At 36.6% G+C, this 19,808-nt stretch overlaps 1 protein-coding gene across 1 annotated transcript; it reads right to left on the reverse strand.

Moving 5' to 3' along the window:
- Positions 1-837: 837 nt before the first annotated feature.
- Positions 838-9,052, reverse strand: eif3d (eukaryotic translation initiation factor 3, subunit D). Its single transcript, XM_081381416.1, has 16 exons — positions 8,885-9,052; positions 7,886-8,011; positions 7,712-7,757; positions 7,476-7,612; positions 7,277-7,362; positions 7,125-7,197; positions 4,829-4,950; positions 4,615-4,747; positions 4,341-4,488; positions 2,654-2,784; positions 2,452-2,537; positions 1,885-2,014; positions 1,662-1,804; positions 1,382-1,574; positions 1,022-1,115; positions 838-929 (listed from the first exon to the last, which is right to left on the reverse strand). Exons 2-16 carry the CDS (start codon positions 8,006-8,008, stop codon positions 916-918), a joined length of 1,659 nt encoding a protein of 552 aa, XP_081237542.1. The 5' UTR covers positions 8,009-8,011; positions 8,885-9,052; the 3' UTR covers positions 838-915.
- Positions 9,053-19,808: the final 10,756 nt, after the last annotated feature.

Here is a 19,808-nt window from a genome sequence, read left to right on the forward strand (position 1 = left end):
AGAGCCCCATTGGCTATGCACCCCAAAGTGTTTTATTTTTTAAAGAAGTTAATACTTTTATTTAGCAAGGACACATTAAATAGATTTAAAATGACAGCAAACTCTAAAGGGTAAATATTAGTATTTTTGATTTATATGTACTGTTGTGTGTTCTTATTTCTTTTATTTGTCTTGTTTTATATTGTGGTGTGTATTTTATGTTTGTCTACTATGCTGCATCCAAAATGCCCGAAAGTGAGCTTAATAAAGTTAAACCTTGAACATTTAGATTTCAAATAAATGCTGTTCTTTCAAACTTTCTATTCATCAAAGAATACTGGAAAAATGCATCACAATTTTCACAAAAATATCAAGCAGTTTTCAACACCGATAATAAGAATTTTTTCTTGAGCAGCAAATCATCATATTAGAATGCTTTCTGAAGGATCACGTGACACACTGAAGACTGGAGTAATGATGCTGAAAATTCAGCTTTGCATCACATGAATAAATTACATTTTAAAATATATTAAAATACTAACAGTTAAATTGTAACAATATTTCACAATATTACTGTTTTTTTCTTTCAAGAAAACTTAAGTATATGCCTTTACTATTTATTATACCCCCTCACAGACACTTCAAGGTATGTTTATTCCCTGGGAATCAAGCCCATGGCCTCGGCATTCCTAACACCATGTTTTAACAAATAAGATTGTTCAGAATCAATTCTTATAAGAAAGGTCATTTGTATTGCCCTCAAGCTCCAGAACCTAATCTATAATAATAATTAAACTTGCAAAGGCATCCCAGCCTGAGCGTGCTCATTTTTAAACAGACAGAGACATCACCACAGCACATGAATAATCAACTATCTTTATTCAGCTCTTACAGCATTGAAACATAATGCTAGCAGCTGTGGTAGTTGATGACGCCTTAATTGTCTTCATCTGTTGGAAGAAATTAAAAAAAATATAAGAAACAAAGGTAACCGGATAAAAAGTTAAACATATTGAAGTGACAAACAATCAGCTATCCTCACCCTCTTCATCTTCTTCCTCGTCCTCATCCTCCTCCTCTTCGTCTTCATCTGAGCTGAAGGTTCCATCAGGCAGGCTGTACACCCTAATTACTTGCTGTTAAGGAACACACACACACACCAAAAAAAAAAAAAAAAAGAGTTATGGATATGGCAGAAAAATACTTTGAAGTTGCCAAGGCGATTCCTACTGGCACAGCATTACAGCTAAAATTAGCACCATGCAGGTGTGTAAAACAGTACATTTCATTTCTACTCAAGATACGTTTATAATAAAGAACGTTTGATAGACATTTGGAGCTTCTTGCTGTGCTTCACTGTGTCAAATATCTCAATTCTACAATGCAACATCTTTCACTTTACCTTATTCGGGTCTTTCAGGATGAGGTATTTGCCCTCCTCCAGCTTGCGACAGATGTCGATCACACAGCGCAGGATGCCCCAAGCATTCTCCATGCTTAGGTTAATTTGGCTGGCAAACTCGTTGGGCTTGAACTGCTGTGTGCCAAGGACGACATGCCTAGACGAGTCCTTGACATGATAACGGGAGACGTACCTAAAGAGAAAAGAACATGTAGTGAGAAATCAGACAGGACAAAAACCAAAATAACAAATAATGTAGAGACGGTGGTATTGTACTCACCCTAATTTGAGGTACTCAGATCCCGCAAGAATAGCACAGCACGTCCAACGGGCCAATTTGTAGCTGTTGTTCTTCAGCTCTGTGGCCAGAACCGCTCCCCTCTGGGAATCCAGTTTCTGTCTCCAGTCCACTCCATTGCAGTACTGTACAGAGCAAAGAATTATATCACCTGTACCTCTGAAATGGCCAAATGCAATTATCCATCTCTCTTTTTGTATCTTACTCGGGAGTCCCACTCATTCAGGGTCTTGACATTGATGAAAGAGACTTCTCCGTTTGCTCCGGTCATCACTCCATCATGCTCACAGCGGACCATGAGGTCAATGTCATCCCCCAGCTTCCACCTCCGGTACCTAAGAATCAGTCAGGTAAGGTCACCATTTTGAATTCAGCATAATAGTTAGTAATGTCCCTTATAATAAATGTATTCTTCATTCTTAGGTTTTGTTCAAACAGCACTCAAATATGATTTGGTTTTTAAATAAAAATTTTAGACTCAAACACCATGTAAATTCTGCATCAAAAAAAAGAGTGAACGAGTCAATTTTAGGAGAACAATTCAATGTTACTGATCAGAATGAAATACATTTCCAATCAAATCTGATTTAAATCCACATATGGAAATAAGAAAAAGAAGAAAAAAAGACAAGAAAATAAAAAATAGGAAAAGAGTTTTGCTGCCTCACCTGTCTGAACAAAGATTTAATTAGTAAAAAAAAAATAAAAAAAAAAAGTTATAATATATACATACACACACACACTTATTTTATTTGCAGAGGTCTGCACATACCTGTAGGCAACAGATGCCACCTCACTCTTCTCCATGTCCTCCTCAACAAATGGGTTAGAATTGGGGAACTTGTATCTCTCTCCTCCCTGACACCAAATCAACAAAAATGCATTAATACAAATAATATCTTTGTCTGAAACAGAATATGGATGTTAATGTATCATGTTAATGGCTGGTTTACTGTGGAAAAACACAAGCATACCATTCTAAGACACTGCTGGCTGAAGTTGTGGTTGATGTAGGTGGCCTCCATAGCCAGGTTTCGGGGGGAATTGAGGGAACTGCCCTCGTCCTGAGGCGGCTCATTCGCAGTCTCACTCACAGTAAGCAGGTCTACAAGGGAGAATGAGTTTAAGCTTTAAAACTTCACATTTATTACTTTATGCAACAAAAACACAAATAACTGGTATATCAGGGCTTAACGGTTATGATTTTTTCCTAAGTAGTTAGAAGTTTTTAGGCCAATATTTTCAATGGCCCAACTGAAAAAAAAAAAATTGCCATTTATAAAAATGTTACACCTTCCAAAATGTTAAATAATGAACGTGTGAAAGTTATAGGCTATATGACATGTTATAGCCAGGTATGACGGCGCTACTGCAACACGTCGCCGCAGATGAGCAGAATCTCTTCAGCAAGCCAATGCACAAACTAACGTAAATTAAACAAAGTTTGGTGTCACCGACGCTCAAAACACAATCATCTTCATTAAAAGTAGTGAGACTAAATGATCTTACCAGTGCTGATGCTGCTCTCTCTCCTATTGCTGTCTTTGTTCTTGAAATTAGCTGATGATAAATAAAATGCAGCTCATATCTGTTGCTTTCGTTGACGTGAACTGAGGAATTGAGGATCGAACTTATATTCGTTTTGCGGAGACACATTTATGTGGCCATGTGTAAATGGAACCGTTTTAACATATCAGATAGCTACCTGATCAGTAAAAACGCATAGAGTGACCAGGTGCAAACAGGCCCTTAGCATACTGGATACGTGCAGCTCTTAAAGTGACAGCAGCCGACTAAACCTGCTGCCATCTGTCGTTAATAAAAACAACAAAAGAGAAAGTTTCACTTCTCTTGACTGAATTACTTTTGTAACTAAGAGTGCACATTTAATTTTTCACTGAAGACTATGCACTGTTTTTGTCTAATATATATATATATATATATATATATATATATATTTGATTAATATACTATATTATACAATGTATGTATTTCTGATTTCTAGTGCTTGAAGTTTTTCAGGTAGGCCTATTTGTAAATTTGTTTTCCTACTGCTGGTAATGAGTTTCTTTGGTATTATTGTATCACCATTTACTTGTCTTCAGTAAGCTTGAGAGTTTATTACTTAGACTAGTATTAGTTTTATTTGTGATATTCAAAATGATGACAAGAATTATGAAATGTCAAGGTTATCAAAAATGTATCTCAAAAATATTACTAAAAGCAAATATAACTACATTGTGATACATATCATTATCGTGAAATAAAATCACTCATTTTGTGATATAAGATTTTGATCATATCTCCCACCCCTAGCAAAGACTATAAAAAAACAGTTGCAATTTCAACAAAACCTCATCGTTGTTAACGTCGCAGCTTGACGTTTTTAATTTGGTGACAAATTTAATTCTCCAGAATTTGCAACAACAGTGCTCAACAACTAGCAAGGCATAAAAAGTAAATTAATGAAAATGAATGCAATACTAGCTGGCACTCTCACACTGACCCTGGGGCAATCTTTATTGTTGAGCCCTGCATATCAAGACAAGTGCAAATTTATAATAATCCCTAGACTTAAACCAGAATATGGCCAGCATCAAGACACTACGGCCTTTTGACAGCCATTCAAATGAGCAGCACTCAACTGAAGCACACGCTTACCAAAATCAGAGTTGTCTCTCTTGTCAAAAAAGAGCTTGTTGCCCACACGTTGAACGATAATATCCCAGGAGTTGACCGAGCGTGTGCAGCACATCAGAGTTGCCAGGATGGCATCGGTGGCAAACACATTGCCTTGGGTCTTTGCCAGCTGTGGAGAAAAAGCTCAATTAGCAATACCATTTATACTAGAAAAGACAGACACATCAATAAAGTGGTCAGACACCAGCAGCAATGACAAACGAAAGTGGGCGAGGGTAAGTGTGCTTCAGAGTACCTTGCGGATCACAGGGTCATCAGTGGTGGTAACGGTGTGAAAGATCCTCTTGATGCTCTTGAGTGGTTTCTCATTGCGTGTGGTGATGCGATCGAAAGCCTTGTCGTAGTACTCAAGAGCTCCACAGCACTCACTGAGAAAGAGAAGAAGGAGAATGAAGCAGCAACAAACTCATGTGAAATCTCGATGACATGAGTGATGTCAGAATGCTCACACGTCGATAGGGTCGGCCACATCCATGTATCTCATCTTCATGAGCCTGGGAAAGTCCATCTCTTCCTTCACCTCCCAGTCACTGCGCACCTCCACCGAGGAGTCCCTGGGCTTGAGCTGGGCCTGAGGTGACGGTAGATGTTTAACGATATTCGGGCAATTGAGAAATAGAAGAGTGAAAAGAACTGATACATTCATACCAAGTTGATATTAAAACTCAATACTAGAACTGTCCATCTTGGTGGGGTCTTAAATGCAAATACAGTCAGTTTGTTTTTAAGTCATGCTGAAATAGATGTAGTGACAGATGTTTTCCTCCGTATTGTGACGTGAGAAACTGATTATATTAAAAAAAAAATGTAGGGGACTTGTTTCTATCTATCGGTTGATGATTGGATTTTGAGATGTGGACATTGCGCAAAAATTTATGAGCTTGAAGTCAATTGTGGAGAGGCAGAGTTTAAGCAGACTAAATGATTGGAGAAGTACAGTATACATTACAAGAGGAGTCTGTCATTTCGAGTTATGACATTTTGATTAAACATTAAAAGGTAGGGCTGCACGATAAAACAATACCGATAATTATCGCGATATAATTTTCCTCAATTTCAATAAAAGTTTGATAAGTGTTTAATATAATGTTAGAACAATGCACATGCGTGTTGCAGTCTGTCGCACTGGTTCCAATGCCAATTTGCCTACCTGATAAGCGCTGCCATTTCTGTTGCATGAGAGAAACATTAAAATGGCAAACGCACCAAAAGTGAAAAAAAAAAAAAAACAGAGCTGCTTGTTTGAACTACATCAGACGAACCATTTATCAGCTCTGCACAAAACTCACCACAGCATTTTAGAGCAAATGAGTAAAGCAAAAAGAGTTCTGCAGAGTTCTCCCATACAAACCACAAATTTAAATGCCTCGTGATTTAAACTAGTTTAAATCCAGATTAAACAGCACTGACATTCTCAACAACACTGACATGGAAAACATTGTGCCGCAATGATACAGTCAGAAGGCTTTTCAATCCACAAATCACCAACATTTAACATGTATTTACTGTAGTAACACAAACTGTAACCACTAGAAATGCGATATATTCATATTAAGTTTTATTATATTATTAATGACATTAATGTATTAAAGGAGTAATTGAATATAATTACAGAAAAATTTTCTATAGCAGTTTTTGTGCATTTGCATTATACTGAATTGTTAATTTTTTTAAAGATGTTACTGTTTTTGTAAATTAAGTAAGGGTTAATGCCCGACAAGGTGTCCATTATCAGGTTTTAATGGACGACGGCGAGGCGCGGAGGACGGTTGCCTCCGCCGAAGTCCATTAATACCTGACAATGGACACCTCGAAGGGCATTAACCCGCTTATACCATGGTTACTTACGAAAGAAAGAAATATTTAATCAATTAATAATACTTTAATGTGTTTTAGAGTAAAAATCGTGAGGGTTTTTATTTATTAAGTCGAGCGCACTATTTAATATCTCCCGTATACAGGCGTTGCCAAGCAACGTGGCCACAGCGACCCGACCGCAGCAGTTGATCAGTGAGTTTGAGCCAGCGCAATCATTTAGAACTGTCATCAGGCAAATTGACGGGACGCCTTTCCTAGGTGTCCATTATCACTTTTTAATGGACACCCTGCAGCCAATCAGAATCGAGTATTCACCCAGACCATGGTATAACATAAATTTACATCTGTAAACTACTCAAGCTACTGTCAAATGTGTATTTCTAAGAGACAAAACATCTAATATTAATTTGTGAAATGTTCACCTGTTTTGCTAGCGTTTGTCATGTTCTGATCATAAACAGTAGTCAGAGGATAAAACCACAATTAACGGTCTGGTTTCTACAACTTTTACTCAGGAGCAAAAATCTGACTTTGAACTGAAAACAAATAAAGATTTGACATCTATCGTGATTATTGTGTGATAATTTGTTGGCCATTCTACGAGGTCAAAAAGTAAGGAATATACATGGCTAAATCGTTCACAATAAGACCAATAACATGCATAAAAAAAGAAAAGAAATTCCATTTCATGTCAACTTTAAGTAAATGTAAAAAGACATGGATAAGAAATTTCACTGAGGGTATTAATAAAAAGAAAAACAACTCCTGAAATAAAAGATCATGCTAAAACATGATGGTAGTAATTATGGTAACTGAGTGCAAAAAAATTGAGACAGAAATAAAACAAAACTAAAGTGGAGGTGAAATGCTGTGTGGCTGGAGATTCAAAGAAAAGATGAGACGAGATGAAAAGGATGCATTTGATACCTGAGACTTCTGATCCCACTTTTGCCGAACACCAAATTGCTTCTGAAATTTCTTCTGCAAGCGCATACGGTCCCTATTCAGAGAAAGATCAGGCTGAGTGTGTGTTGACTAGTTTATTTGTGTGGTTTTCCTACTGGGTAAGCAGAACTCACCTTTCTTTTTGCTTGGCACTCTTAGGCAGGGTCTGCATGTTGAACTGAGTAAGGGTCCTGCGATCTTTGTCTCTCCGAAGATTCCTCTGTAGAACAGAAGCACAGAATAACAAAGACTTAGAAAAGAGAGAGCCATAGGGGATTGGAGAGAGGTTGGTGTAAGAGAGAAAAAGCTTTAATGTTTAGAAAGCAGCTCTACCTGAGCGAATCGCATACGGTTTCGCTGATAGGCGGTCTTCTGAGTCTTGGCAGTATCCACCAACTGGAAGCTTGTTTCATCCTCCTCATGGAAATAAGCATACTGACTGCCGCCTCCAAACTGAGATGAGTATTTATCTACACAGAACAGAAGAACAACAATTTTGACTGATAAGTGACTTAAGCAAAAAATAATTTTTACAGTGGGTGAATAAAAATGAATGAGCAAACACTCACTTGTGTATCTCTTATCCTGGTAAGTTGCACCAGTCCAGTCAGCCACCTACATACAAAAATAATTGCAATTAACTTTTAGGGAATAAAATTAGTTTTGATAAATACAATTATGATAGTGCACATTTCAGAACATAATGTAATAAGGTTGGCCAGTGAATATTAACACGAATTTACCTTTCCCAGTCGGTCTCCTTTACTAAAAGGCTGGTAGGGCATGTCTTTAAACTTCTCAGGAACAGCACAAGGACCCCATCCTGACGGATTGTCCTGGATAACAGGTGCATGAAACTTTGCCATTGCCTAAAAAAAAAAAAGTATATCCATAACATAAGACACCATTTAAGTACATTTCTATATACCAAATATTATCCATTTTCTCTCTAATATTTGAGCACTGCCTTTACACTAGAAATTACCAACATATCAAGCACTAAAGGAATAATTTATGCAAGTAACATTTTGTATTATTGCATAAATATGTCACATTTATTAACAACAATGATGATGATTATAAATAATACTAACAAAGGATGGACAATACAGTCTACTTTTTAGCAATAACCAAAAAAAAAAGAAAGAAAAATGTCGGCGATGCCGGTTCCGGACACATGACCTTAAAAGTCTCCTTCTCATTGGTCGGTGAGTGTTCTTTAGACAGACGAAAAAGAAAAATAGAAATACACTACGAAAATAATCGTATTTTTCAAAATCCTGCGTGGAAGGTTCATAATGGAACTATTAATTCGTGTTTTGTCGCGAAAAATAGCTTCGAATGTTCAAATCTATGATCACTGCCACGGCGCGCAGTTGCATCTCCACGGCCGTAGCGCGCGACATCCTCCAGCATTTTACAAGCGGCCATGATGAAAAGCCTCCCCGCTGACCAAGTCATACACATGTACTCATCCCTCTCCATTTTGACGCAGTTTATTTTTGTAAAAAGCAGATGCTATTAATCTACGAAGATCAGTGACACGGTGTGAACAATGGGGTCTGAACGATAAATAGTAGCGAGGAAGGATTGAGCGAGTAAAAGCAGTTGAGCTGATGGATTTAGCAGTAGCGCACATGCTATGCGAACATGCTTAACTGATCAGTCATTTGCCGCAGCTTAAGTTTTCCGTTCCTGACTGAAACAATTAAGCGTCTGAGATAATTTCACGCAAAACCTACCTTTACTGGAGTACGAATTCGTATTGATTCAAGGATGCACGACTACTCCTAAAAGTGGTGACTCGGTGAGAGCCCGTGCCGTAAAGGAACGCGTCACTCCAATTTTACGACATAAACAAAATAAAAGTCCGCCTGGTTTGCGGATGTGGCCGAAATAAAAGCTCACTCACACACTGAGCAGGGTGATATGAAGAAGAACAATGATTTAGACTTAGCTTTCACAGTACGTTTTAATTAAAATGGTTTATATTTTCATGTTGTGCGAATGTAAAAACATTAGCCCGAAAGCACAAATCAGTTCACAATTGAAATGACTGTTCATCACCATCTTTTTTATATAATGTTTAATGGCTTGTTGTATTGCACAAAATTTCTGGAGATAATGTCAAGGCATAAATGGGAGGCTTCTGACATTTTCTAAGCAGTGTATTTTGTATTTTGTGTAAAATGTCAGTAGTAAATGTCTCATATATATATATATATATATATATATATATATATATATATATATATATATATATATATATATATATATATATATATATATATATATATATATATATATATATAGCCTATATATTAATTCAGGACCAAAATACACTGCTTAGCCATCAATGGGAGGCTACTAACATTTTCTGAGACATATATTCAATACCTTTCTCCAGAAATGTTGTACAATACAACAAGCAATACAATATACACACACACACAAATAAATGCAAAAGCAAAAAAGTACATCTACATCTTGAAAGTACATCTACACCACATATTCATTTGCAGTGTGTTTGCACTCTTGTTTATCTTTTTTGTGCTCTCTCACTTCAAGAGACTTAATCACTTTTCTCACTTTATTAAGTTTATCCTGCTTTTTATGTAAAATTTGTCATCCTGACTACTAGGCCCATTGCATCAGAAACACTTCCTTCCCTCTATAAACACAGTGATATAAAAGCTAAATACCAGGCTGAGTTTGCATCTCAGACTGTGCCAAGAGCTCTAGTAGTGTGAAAAAATTCATGCATTTATTCATAGAGAAGAAACTCTGATCCAGAATAAGCAAACACACGCATGAGAGCGATGTTGAGAGCTCTGTTGAGTACACTATTCAGCGGATGGAGCCAGAATCAGGATTGCTGGCTGTCTGACACAAGCACACAAAGATCCCATGGGACATGCTGACATTTCAATATAAATTGCGCTGTCTCTCTGTTCATTCAACATAAAACTAATGAAGGCATTCATGTACAGAACTTGTCAGAGTTATAGATTGGTACTGTGTGAGTTGACAGCTTTGAAGGGACACTTGCTGAGACATTCTGTATTAATTCCATTGAGGAAACAGACTACTGAACGATAGGAGACTACAGATTTAGACTGATGTGATCAACTCATTAAACTATGAGAATTAGCCTTTTGATCATCACTATAGGCACAGAAACAGTTTCTCTTTCCTGTAAGTACTGCTTTTCCACTGGGTTTAGTTAGATTTGGACCTCACTAATTCAGTTCCTTCCCTCATTAACCCAGATCGACCGGTGACGTGTTCTGGGGCTCCCTGATGCCGTCCCCCCCCCCGGCTTCCTGTACACATCTCAAAGAGCACCTGCTGAGTGTCGTCTCTCACGTCATCAAACTATTTTAGTGGTTCTCTCTACTGGTATTTTTACATCTGTTCTGTTTTATGTGGCTCGATAGAAATAAGGCATATTTACGCGCTTGGCCTCATTAGGAGGGATTGGGAGTCCATTTGATGTTTTAGGGAGCTAGTGCAGGCAGTGCTAATGAAAGGAATTGCTCTCTGGACTGAGCACCACTTTATTTAAGTTGTGTGATGTTAGATATTGATATGTGAAACTGAAACTTAATTTTTCATTCCCTTATAACTGTACATCAGGGTCTGTAGTCACACGAGGAAAGCTATTACAACCTGTAGCAAAAACATTTGTGAGTGTTACTTTAATACTGAGTGAGTGGGAACTGGGAAAGAATGTCAATGTTCATGTTTTCATATTCTCTTTTATGTGCCAGCTTATGCCACACATGTGAAGCTCTTTGAAATTTTGAGAACTATAGATTTTGGCAAGTGCATCTTAATGTGACTTGCTGTGATTTGTTACTCATTTAGCAATGACAATTTTGTCAGCAGCATGGCAACAGTATAGCTTTGAGAAAAAAAACAGCCAATAAATTCTCAAACTAACTGTTGTATAAAAGATGAAACCTTTGACATTTGTATTTCTATAACGTTACAATCTAAACAAACCAGTGAAAACCGTATTATTTGTACTCTGACTTCTTTTTCACTTCATTGTCAGTACAATTATAAAGTGAAGTCTGCTGTATGGCCTTCAAATACGAACAAACGTTTGAATGTGATTTTGGAAAGAGCAAGAGTACATGATGAAACCACGATTTGATAGCAAACGCCTTTTAGAATAGTGACCATTCTAAGAGTGTCAATGGACTACTTGCACGACTATTTCAGCGTTCTAGAACATATCGGATGTTTCCGGTTAGAGCGTTCAGCGCACCTACATATATGAAAATGCAGATTATCACTATGTTTTATGGCTGCCAATTGATTACAACAATGAATAATGATCTCTGTATTAATTATCTTGAGCCTGCTGAAATGTTCCTATAAATATATTTTCTTTCCAACTGCATTCTGAATAATAAATAGCTAAATATATTTATCCACTAAGCTGCAGCAGTCCTGGGGGAGAGCGGGGCACAACCTAACACATTTTGGTTTTGGCTCAATTATTAAAAAATAATTCAAGTTAGATTAATCTTTTTTTTTTTGTTACACAAGCAACATACACATCTCTGCTACAAATAAACACTTAAAGTTTTTTCTAGGACCTACCATTTTCGTACAGTTGCACTGAAAGTGACAGAAGTGCAAATGTTACAACTTACCCCATATGCGGGGTTAGTTGTAACACTTGTGTGTAACACACATAATTCAGTACTATTTTATCTGTATAGTTTGATATTGTTTGTGCATCTGTATAGATAGATATCCATACATCCATCCCTCATCCAATCATCCTTCAATATCATGGATAGAGATATAGGAAAGGACTGCACAGTTTTGCAATAAATAAAATCATCAAATATTATAATTGCAATTTAATTATATTTGTGTATGGCAGCTGCATGCAAAATTATTATTATTAATAATAGTAATAATAATAATAATAGAAACGAGCTCAAAATAAAAAAGGGCTATATTTTTAATAAATAAACAAGTGATCAATGCATAGTAAACAAATGTGTAAAAAAATCATACTTTGATATTTAAATTCCAACATTGTTTGTGAAAGTCCAACAAAGTTAAATGGCAAAGTAAATATGTAAATAAATACTCAAACCTGAAACGTTGTGTGGCTCCCTAGTTTTCATTTCATTATCGTTGTAAACTTGGCGGCTTATATGCTGCTGATATGTTCCAAAATGGTGCTACATTTCAGCCAACATAGTGATTACGGTAATATAAAGCTAGATTTGGTGACGTTACGTACACCCAACTCAGAAACCGAAAAAAACGTATGATGAAAAAATTTACTTGCATGGTTTCAAAACACTCTTTGTCCAGAATCTTCACGAAATCTTATCAAAACTTTCCACAAATCGGCGGGAGACCGTGTTCTGGCAGCGAGAGAAAATAAACGGAAACACAACCTGCTTGACCCTGACTAATGTAAAAGGTCCGTGTTACATTTAACCCTGCGTTAGGTTGTGCCCCGCGCTCCCCATATGCTCGTCTTCTCATTAACAGTTTTTTTTTCTCTTTCTGACATTTCATACCTGTTGGGTTTACATTTTTAAATGAAATTGACTGATAAAAGGATTGCTTGTGTGCGCTGGTGTTTATTCCAGTCTTTTAAAATAGTTGAATGAATGCTCGCGAGGTGCCTATAACGATGTTAAATAGGTTAGGCTATTTAATCAATAATGTAGCCTAGCCTACACAGCATAGAGGAGAATGACAATCAACTACTTTGAATATTATGCCATTTTAGGCATAAACATAGTGATAAGAGTGACATTGAAAAAAGACACAAAATGGTTAAAAAAATGTAATCCAAATAAATACATGTTCGTGGTTTATGCTGATGATATTCATCTGTTCTCATACACTTCGGCGTCACAGTCAGGTCACTAGTTTAGACGAACACTGATACTCTGTGGTGAAATAATGGCGTATTTGTAACACACGCTGCTTTCTTAGATCGGCTTGGGTTGGATTAAAACTTCATGTTCCGATGTGTTTGGAAAATTCTGCACACAGTAAACATCAGAATATCCCTTCTCCTGTCAATAAAAATTGCCAAATTTTTAAATCTTATTGTGGACACTCATTTTAGGTGGCATTTGTTCAACTCATTGACCACAGTACATTGAAAGTAAACATAACCGGACATAAGTGAGACGTACTATTTCCAAACGGAAGTGCGTCACGAAGCTCAGTGCAAGTTGTCCATTATAAGAGACCTTGCTCACCAGACAATTTCAACTGAATGTGACTGAATACTGACAACTTTTCTGGACAATATTGCAATAAATCAGACACGACATTGCAAAATAAGACAAATCTTGGTTCACAAGATCAAAAAGTTTAATCGTAACTATCTAAAATAGGAGGTTTTTGACCTGTCTAGGTATTTAAACGAAGTCCATCTCCATTAGACATACATGTCATATCCCATATTAAGAGCATACTATAACATAATAAAAACTGTTGACATGGAATCTGTTTTATCTGTTTTTATAGAGATAAATCAAAGCTGACGGCTGGTGAGGTGTGAGATCAGAGATTTGACCGACGAAGTCATCACTGTCCACAGTTGGCTGCAGGGGGATAATAGGTGCAAAGAACCAATCAGACATCAACTGATTAAGAGTAATGGAAGTGTCTTGAGCAGAGCCAGTGAGGAAAGGTCAACACAGGCACACAAACATTTACAAACCAGAATTAAAGTGTTTCCTCCTCTGGGTGTGTGTTTCAGGTATTCCCTGTATTGTGGGGACAAAATGTCACCACAAGGATAGTAACACCAGAAATGTTTGACATTGTGGGGACATTTTTTGGTCCCCATGAGGTAAACAGCTTATAAATCAGGGTTCCTTAAATCCGGCCCTGGAAGGCCATTGCCCTGCAGAGTTTAGCTCAAACTCTGATCAAACCTGTGATTTTCTAGTGATCCTGAAGATCTTGATTAGCTTGATCAGGGTTGGATCTAAACTCAGGGCAGTGTCCAATGTACTATAAGTCCCGCCTCCTAAGTAAAGAGCCAATCGATAATTGGTAAAGTTATTGGTCACTTAGAAGCTCCGGTTGCTATAGAAACAGTCACACAAAATTATTATTTTACATTTTTTTTTTTGGTCATGATTTGAGTGTTTAGAAACAAACTTTATGATACAGTTTTTTCAGATTTCATTGATAATTTCAAATATGAAATTTAATCATAAGCATGGAGAACAGCTTTGAAATGTAATGTTATTAGAAGTAAATTCCTAGTGAACTACACAGTAATTCACATACTCAGAATTAGGAACATGTGTTTTCTTTATAAATCAATATTTTTAAACAATGTAAGTTTATAAGACAGTAGGCTGTGTAAAACAATGTGAAAATTTATTTAATAGACTACTCAATTAAAAGAGTAAACACAACTACAAGCCAAGTACTTTATTTTACATTTAAGTAGGCCTATAGACTTCTCTGTCAGTATAAGTGAAGAATACTTAAGTGTAATTTAAAGTACATTTCTGATAACATAAAAAGTAGACTGAAATTATACTTTCTCATTTTTAGTTTAAAAGAAGTAATCTTTAATTGTTTTGCACAGCCCCAGCCTTTAAACGTGTGATGGCCATGCAAAAAATAGGGTTGTATGGTTTCAAAATTTGTCGTGGGTGTATGGGATGGCCTAGATGACCTTGAGATTTCCTGGCATGAAATTTTGTCCCAGTCCGGCTCTGCATATCATCACTTTCTTCTTTCCATCTTTCACTTTCTCAACTACTTTGGTTCTCCAACCACCCACTTAATATATTGCCACATGAAACTTTCTTTCTCCTTGTCTTTAGCTGGAAGCCTTTTGGTCTCTAAGCAACATGACTCACGTCCGCTGAGACTTGAGTGAAGTTGTCTAGTTGCAAAGTGTATGTGATTTAGAATTTGGATTTTTATCTCTCTCTAACTTCCATTTCGGTGCACACGTAAATTCTTCTTATTTTTGTTTCTATTTATTCATGGTGTTAAACTGAAATGAAGCTTTTCAGAACAACATCGGCAGACAATGAATGACTTTTGAGTTGAAATGAAAAAACATAATGAGGGAGTATGTGAGGAGTAAGAGTCTTCTGAATCTCTGGAACGGCAGTGGAGACCCTCACCCTTCTGATGTACCTTCCCATAAGAACCACTAAGCCTCTGCGGTTCTAAAGAAGGACAGTTCAATCAATCCTTGCAGCTCTAGGGTTGCTGTGGTCTGCAAATACTCAAGCTGCTGGGAGACAAGATACCTTGAGTGCTCTCTCAGTATGTGTTACTGAGAGGCAGCAAATTAGAGGTGGTGACATTTAATTAGGCTCTTTTGGTGGAGCATCTCGCCACACTCATGAAGGATTGCAATCAGGGTAGATGAGCTGTTTTACATCTTGGTCTGTCATTCATTTCCAGGTCGCACAGCAGTACGCTGTACCTCGCTAAAAGCCAAGGGAGCTTCAGAGCCTGTTATTACCACCACTGACATGGTGAGGATTTATTAAAAATGTATCACTATGTAATGAGAATAATGTTTAGAGTGAGAGGTAAACATATTTCTGCGTTTGGACACGTCTGTTTCTGCAAAAGAGTCTGCAGAAATGTAGCATAATGGCATAATTGATGTAATTTGTCTCACAAAGAAAGATATCTAGGCTACACCTGCAAAGATAGAAGATAAATTAATATTAATGCAGCCTCAATTTTCAAAGTGTTTTTGAGGATCTGCCTAGGAGAAAAATCCAAATAACCTTCGAGATAACCACGAAGAAAAAATTAGCATGCAGCTCAGATTGAGGTAACATCCTCTGCGGGCTCGACATCCTGCACGTATTACACCTGCTTTAGCAAGAATGAAAGAATTTATACTTGAGTGGAAAGAATAATTGAGTTGTTGGCTGCTCTCCAGTGTTCGAGGATTGAAATGATCAACAGCTGCTGTGTATTAAAGGCCTCCATGAAGCTTTTCTTCCTGTAGCACACCTGTTCTTTCTTGTGTGTTTTGCTGAAGTCATACCCATCAACAGGACTATCTGTAGCACTAAATGCCATTAATTTTTGTGCAATATTTTTGAGAAGTGAGGAAGCGTGACACATTATGGCACCCAGACCAATGACTGATGCACTGTTTATACAGGAAGCAAAAATTGCTTCTTTTTTCCCTATCTGACTCAAATCAGGTCAGTTTATTTTATAGTTTGAACTAGTGTTCAACTTCACTACGATACCTTGAAAAATATCAAAATTCGATACCATTTTTGATACCACGAGGGAAACTGCCAATATCGACTAAAGTGGACTATTAAAATAAAGTGTTACCAAAAATATGGGGGCCACGTGTTAAGAGTGGGCCGTTTTTGTCACATTTCGGTGCCATTTCTTACCCTGCAGAGAAATATGCAGTTAGATGTCAACCGTCATGCTTGTGTTTAAACCCATTAAACTCCACATAATACACTTCAGGGCTTACAGTACGAGAGCTTGACCTCCAGCTCTGCTATTTTTCTGTTTCTTGAATCTTCACTCCTCCGCTTGTGTCTTTGTCCATCTTTCATGTCATGATACAGCTTCAGGAAGTGTGTGTATACTTGGTTTCCAAGAATCCTGCAGAGCGCTTCTTTTTTTCATCTATTCCCCAACACTGGAGTAATGAAATTACACAAAAGAAGAAAGGGGTTCAGGGAGTTTGTACGCATTTAATTGAAAGAGAAATTACTAGACCTTTCTTGCTGGCTGATGAAGCAGCTCACAATTTCAGTGATATCCTCGCCATAATTGGCCAGTGAGTCACTCCACTGAAAAATGGCTGGATAGATTAATAGGAAATGTGTTATTAGGAACAATGTGATCTGAACAACCACACTAAATGAATAATGGCAACATCAATTATTTCAAAATACATGCTTGTCTCTCCAGGACAGGGATTATTGTATGTTTTTAAAGATAATACTGTGGATGTTATTTATTTATTTATTGGTCTGACGCTTAATTCAACTAATCAGTTCATTTAGAGCACTAATGTCCTTAAATGGGTGGATCAAGTAAGGAAGGCATTGCTAAAAGCAGCTTGGCTGTGTCTCTGAGCCATATACACCGAACACCTTCATATAAAAACTTGTCAAGATGTCAAGACTTAACATCGACCAGACCTACAGATTTGCTTGGGGTGCTGCAACTCTTATTACACATTTATTATTGGGTTTAAAAAAAGAAACAGCAAGACATTGACATTGATTGACTGCTTTTATTGCCTTAAGTCTATGATGTGAAGGACTATTGATCTCACTTTCTTCTTCATTTACATCATTACTTCAGGTTTAAAAAGCCTGAATTTTCTTCAAAACAGTCCTTGGCTGGCGTTGGGCGATCACTGGCTAGTTAAACATCTCCCTCAAAAGAAAAAAATACACACAAACAAGTCCATGGCTATGTAATGTTCCACTCATGGTACTCAGTATATGGTTTCTATTATGTCAAGCTAAATTTAGTTGCAGGTCATTTGTTAAATAATAAAAAAACAGGTTCAATTGTGCCTGTTTTCAATGCCTGCAGTGTTGTTCTTAGAAAGCAGATTTTTGAGGAATTTATTTGTTAAAGTTCTCTTCTTTTCTGATCAATGTCATAATTATGATTTATTTTAGCTATACGATCAAATGCAAACAACAACAAAAAATCCAGCAGCTATGAAAAAAAAAAAAAAAATTTCCGTTGAAATAGTATGTCTGGGCCTCTAGGCCAACAATAATTCTAATTTGAAGAAATAAAAACAAATAACAATATGAACAAAGCATACAAAGCACAGTCACAGAGACAAAATATTTATTTATATATATAAATCTAGAATTTGGTACATTTCAGACTACACACACAGTGATTTATATGAAAGGACTCATTTAATCTTACACAAAATGCATCCTTCAGTGTTAGCAAAACTGTTTAAAGAGAAAATTTTAGCTAGTACCCAAGTACGTGAACACAGACAAATGTGTGGTCACATTTACTGTTGTTTGGCAAATTTTCGAAGGCAAAATCCAGTTATTTCAGTAGAAATCCATGTGATGAGGAATTTTGCGTGAGGGCGAAAGATTTTCGTGATGGGTTCAAGCTAGTCACGCAAAAAAAAAAAAAAAAAAAAAAGTGACTTCTGTGTGAGCTTTGATTCATACATTAAGCAACTGACAATAGACAAGGGACTTTTTTTGCTGCAAAATTTCTCTAATGTGCACCTTAACAAACCTCAAGGGGGGCGATAGAGTTACCTCCAGGTTTGGCTGACATTAAAATGTATGTGCTGGTTATTATTCTGGTAAGTGGTATAAACATACTAACGTTAATAGGATTTTTCCATTGGCTTTTGGATTATTGCAGAAAACAAGCTCTTTTGTGACCAACAAAATTTTATGATTCTTATATTGTTCAGCATGACAATCTTAACAAGCGCAGTTGTGCTTCAATTCATTTTGAAGCCTAAATACAATCGTAAGCATAGGCTATAAATCGGGGTGTCCAAACTCGATCCTGGATCTGCAGAGTTTAGCTCAAACTTACCTTTAACAAACACGCCTGGAAGTTTCTATGCCTAGTAAGACCTTGATTAGCTGGTTCAGGTGTGTTTATTTGAGGTTGGAGCTGAACTCTTCAGGACAGTGGCCCTCCAAGGAGCAGGACTGGGCACCCATGATCTAAACCACAGTCGCTTGACTCACTAAGTCATCAATATCATTAAACTTCTGACAACTTTTTTAGTCTTTATTTAAAAAACCTTTTGCCTTAATGTTTCAATTAGAATAGTTTGCAAACACAATGAGGTTACGAAAGCGATCTAGTAAGTAGATGAGCTCACCTGTTCTGCATGATGATGTTTTATGTCCCCGACATGCTCTGTAGGTTGGCAATAAGTAAAAGCTTTAAAACAAAAACAAATCACAAGGGAGTAGGGCAGGGCGATATGACCAAAATCTCATATCATGATATAAGTCATCTCATATCCCGATAACGATATATATCACGATATAGTACATTTTCTGTAAATTCAATCAATTAATAGTTTATATATATATTTACCACATGGAAAATATTTTCTTTTAATATATATAAACTAAAAGAATAGCTGATATATATATATATATATATATATATAGAGAGAGAGAGAGAGAGAGAGAGAGAGAGAGAGAGAGAGAGAGAGAGAGAGAGAGAGAGAGAGAGAGAGAGAGAGAGAGAGAGAGTATCTATTAAGTACTCAAAAATGTACTCATTCATATGTGATTGTTTTTCTCCCTTTATTTAGAACTTCTGGGCAAATGTTTGATTAAGAATGTAGAAATATAAAATATGAATGAAATATGAAACAGTTTTCAAAAACAAATGATTGCAGGCCCAACATAAAATATTGATATATAAAATGCCAAATGTAAACATTGTACTTTCAAGTTTAAAATGTAGCAGCAATCAGGGCTCCGAATCTGTTCAATAAACGAAAACAAACGAACGAAATTTTGACAGGAACATAACCAAAAAAGGAAACAAAATCTAATTTAATCGTTCTGAAGAGACACACTTATTTGAAAAGGCTATTAACCGGTTATTAACGTTATTTTATCATTCTGTTAAATATTTTAATTTGGCAGTCAACCAATCACGAAT

This window comes from Scardinius erythrophthalmus, assembly GCF_964197995.2.
Source record: "Scardinius erythrophthalmus genome assembly, chromosome: 1".
NCBI lineage: Eukaryota > Metazoa > Chordata > Actinopteri > Cypriniformes > Leuciscidae > Scardinius > Scardinius erythrophthalmus.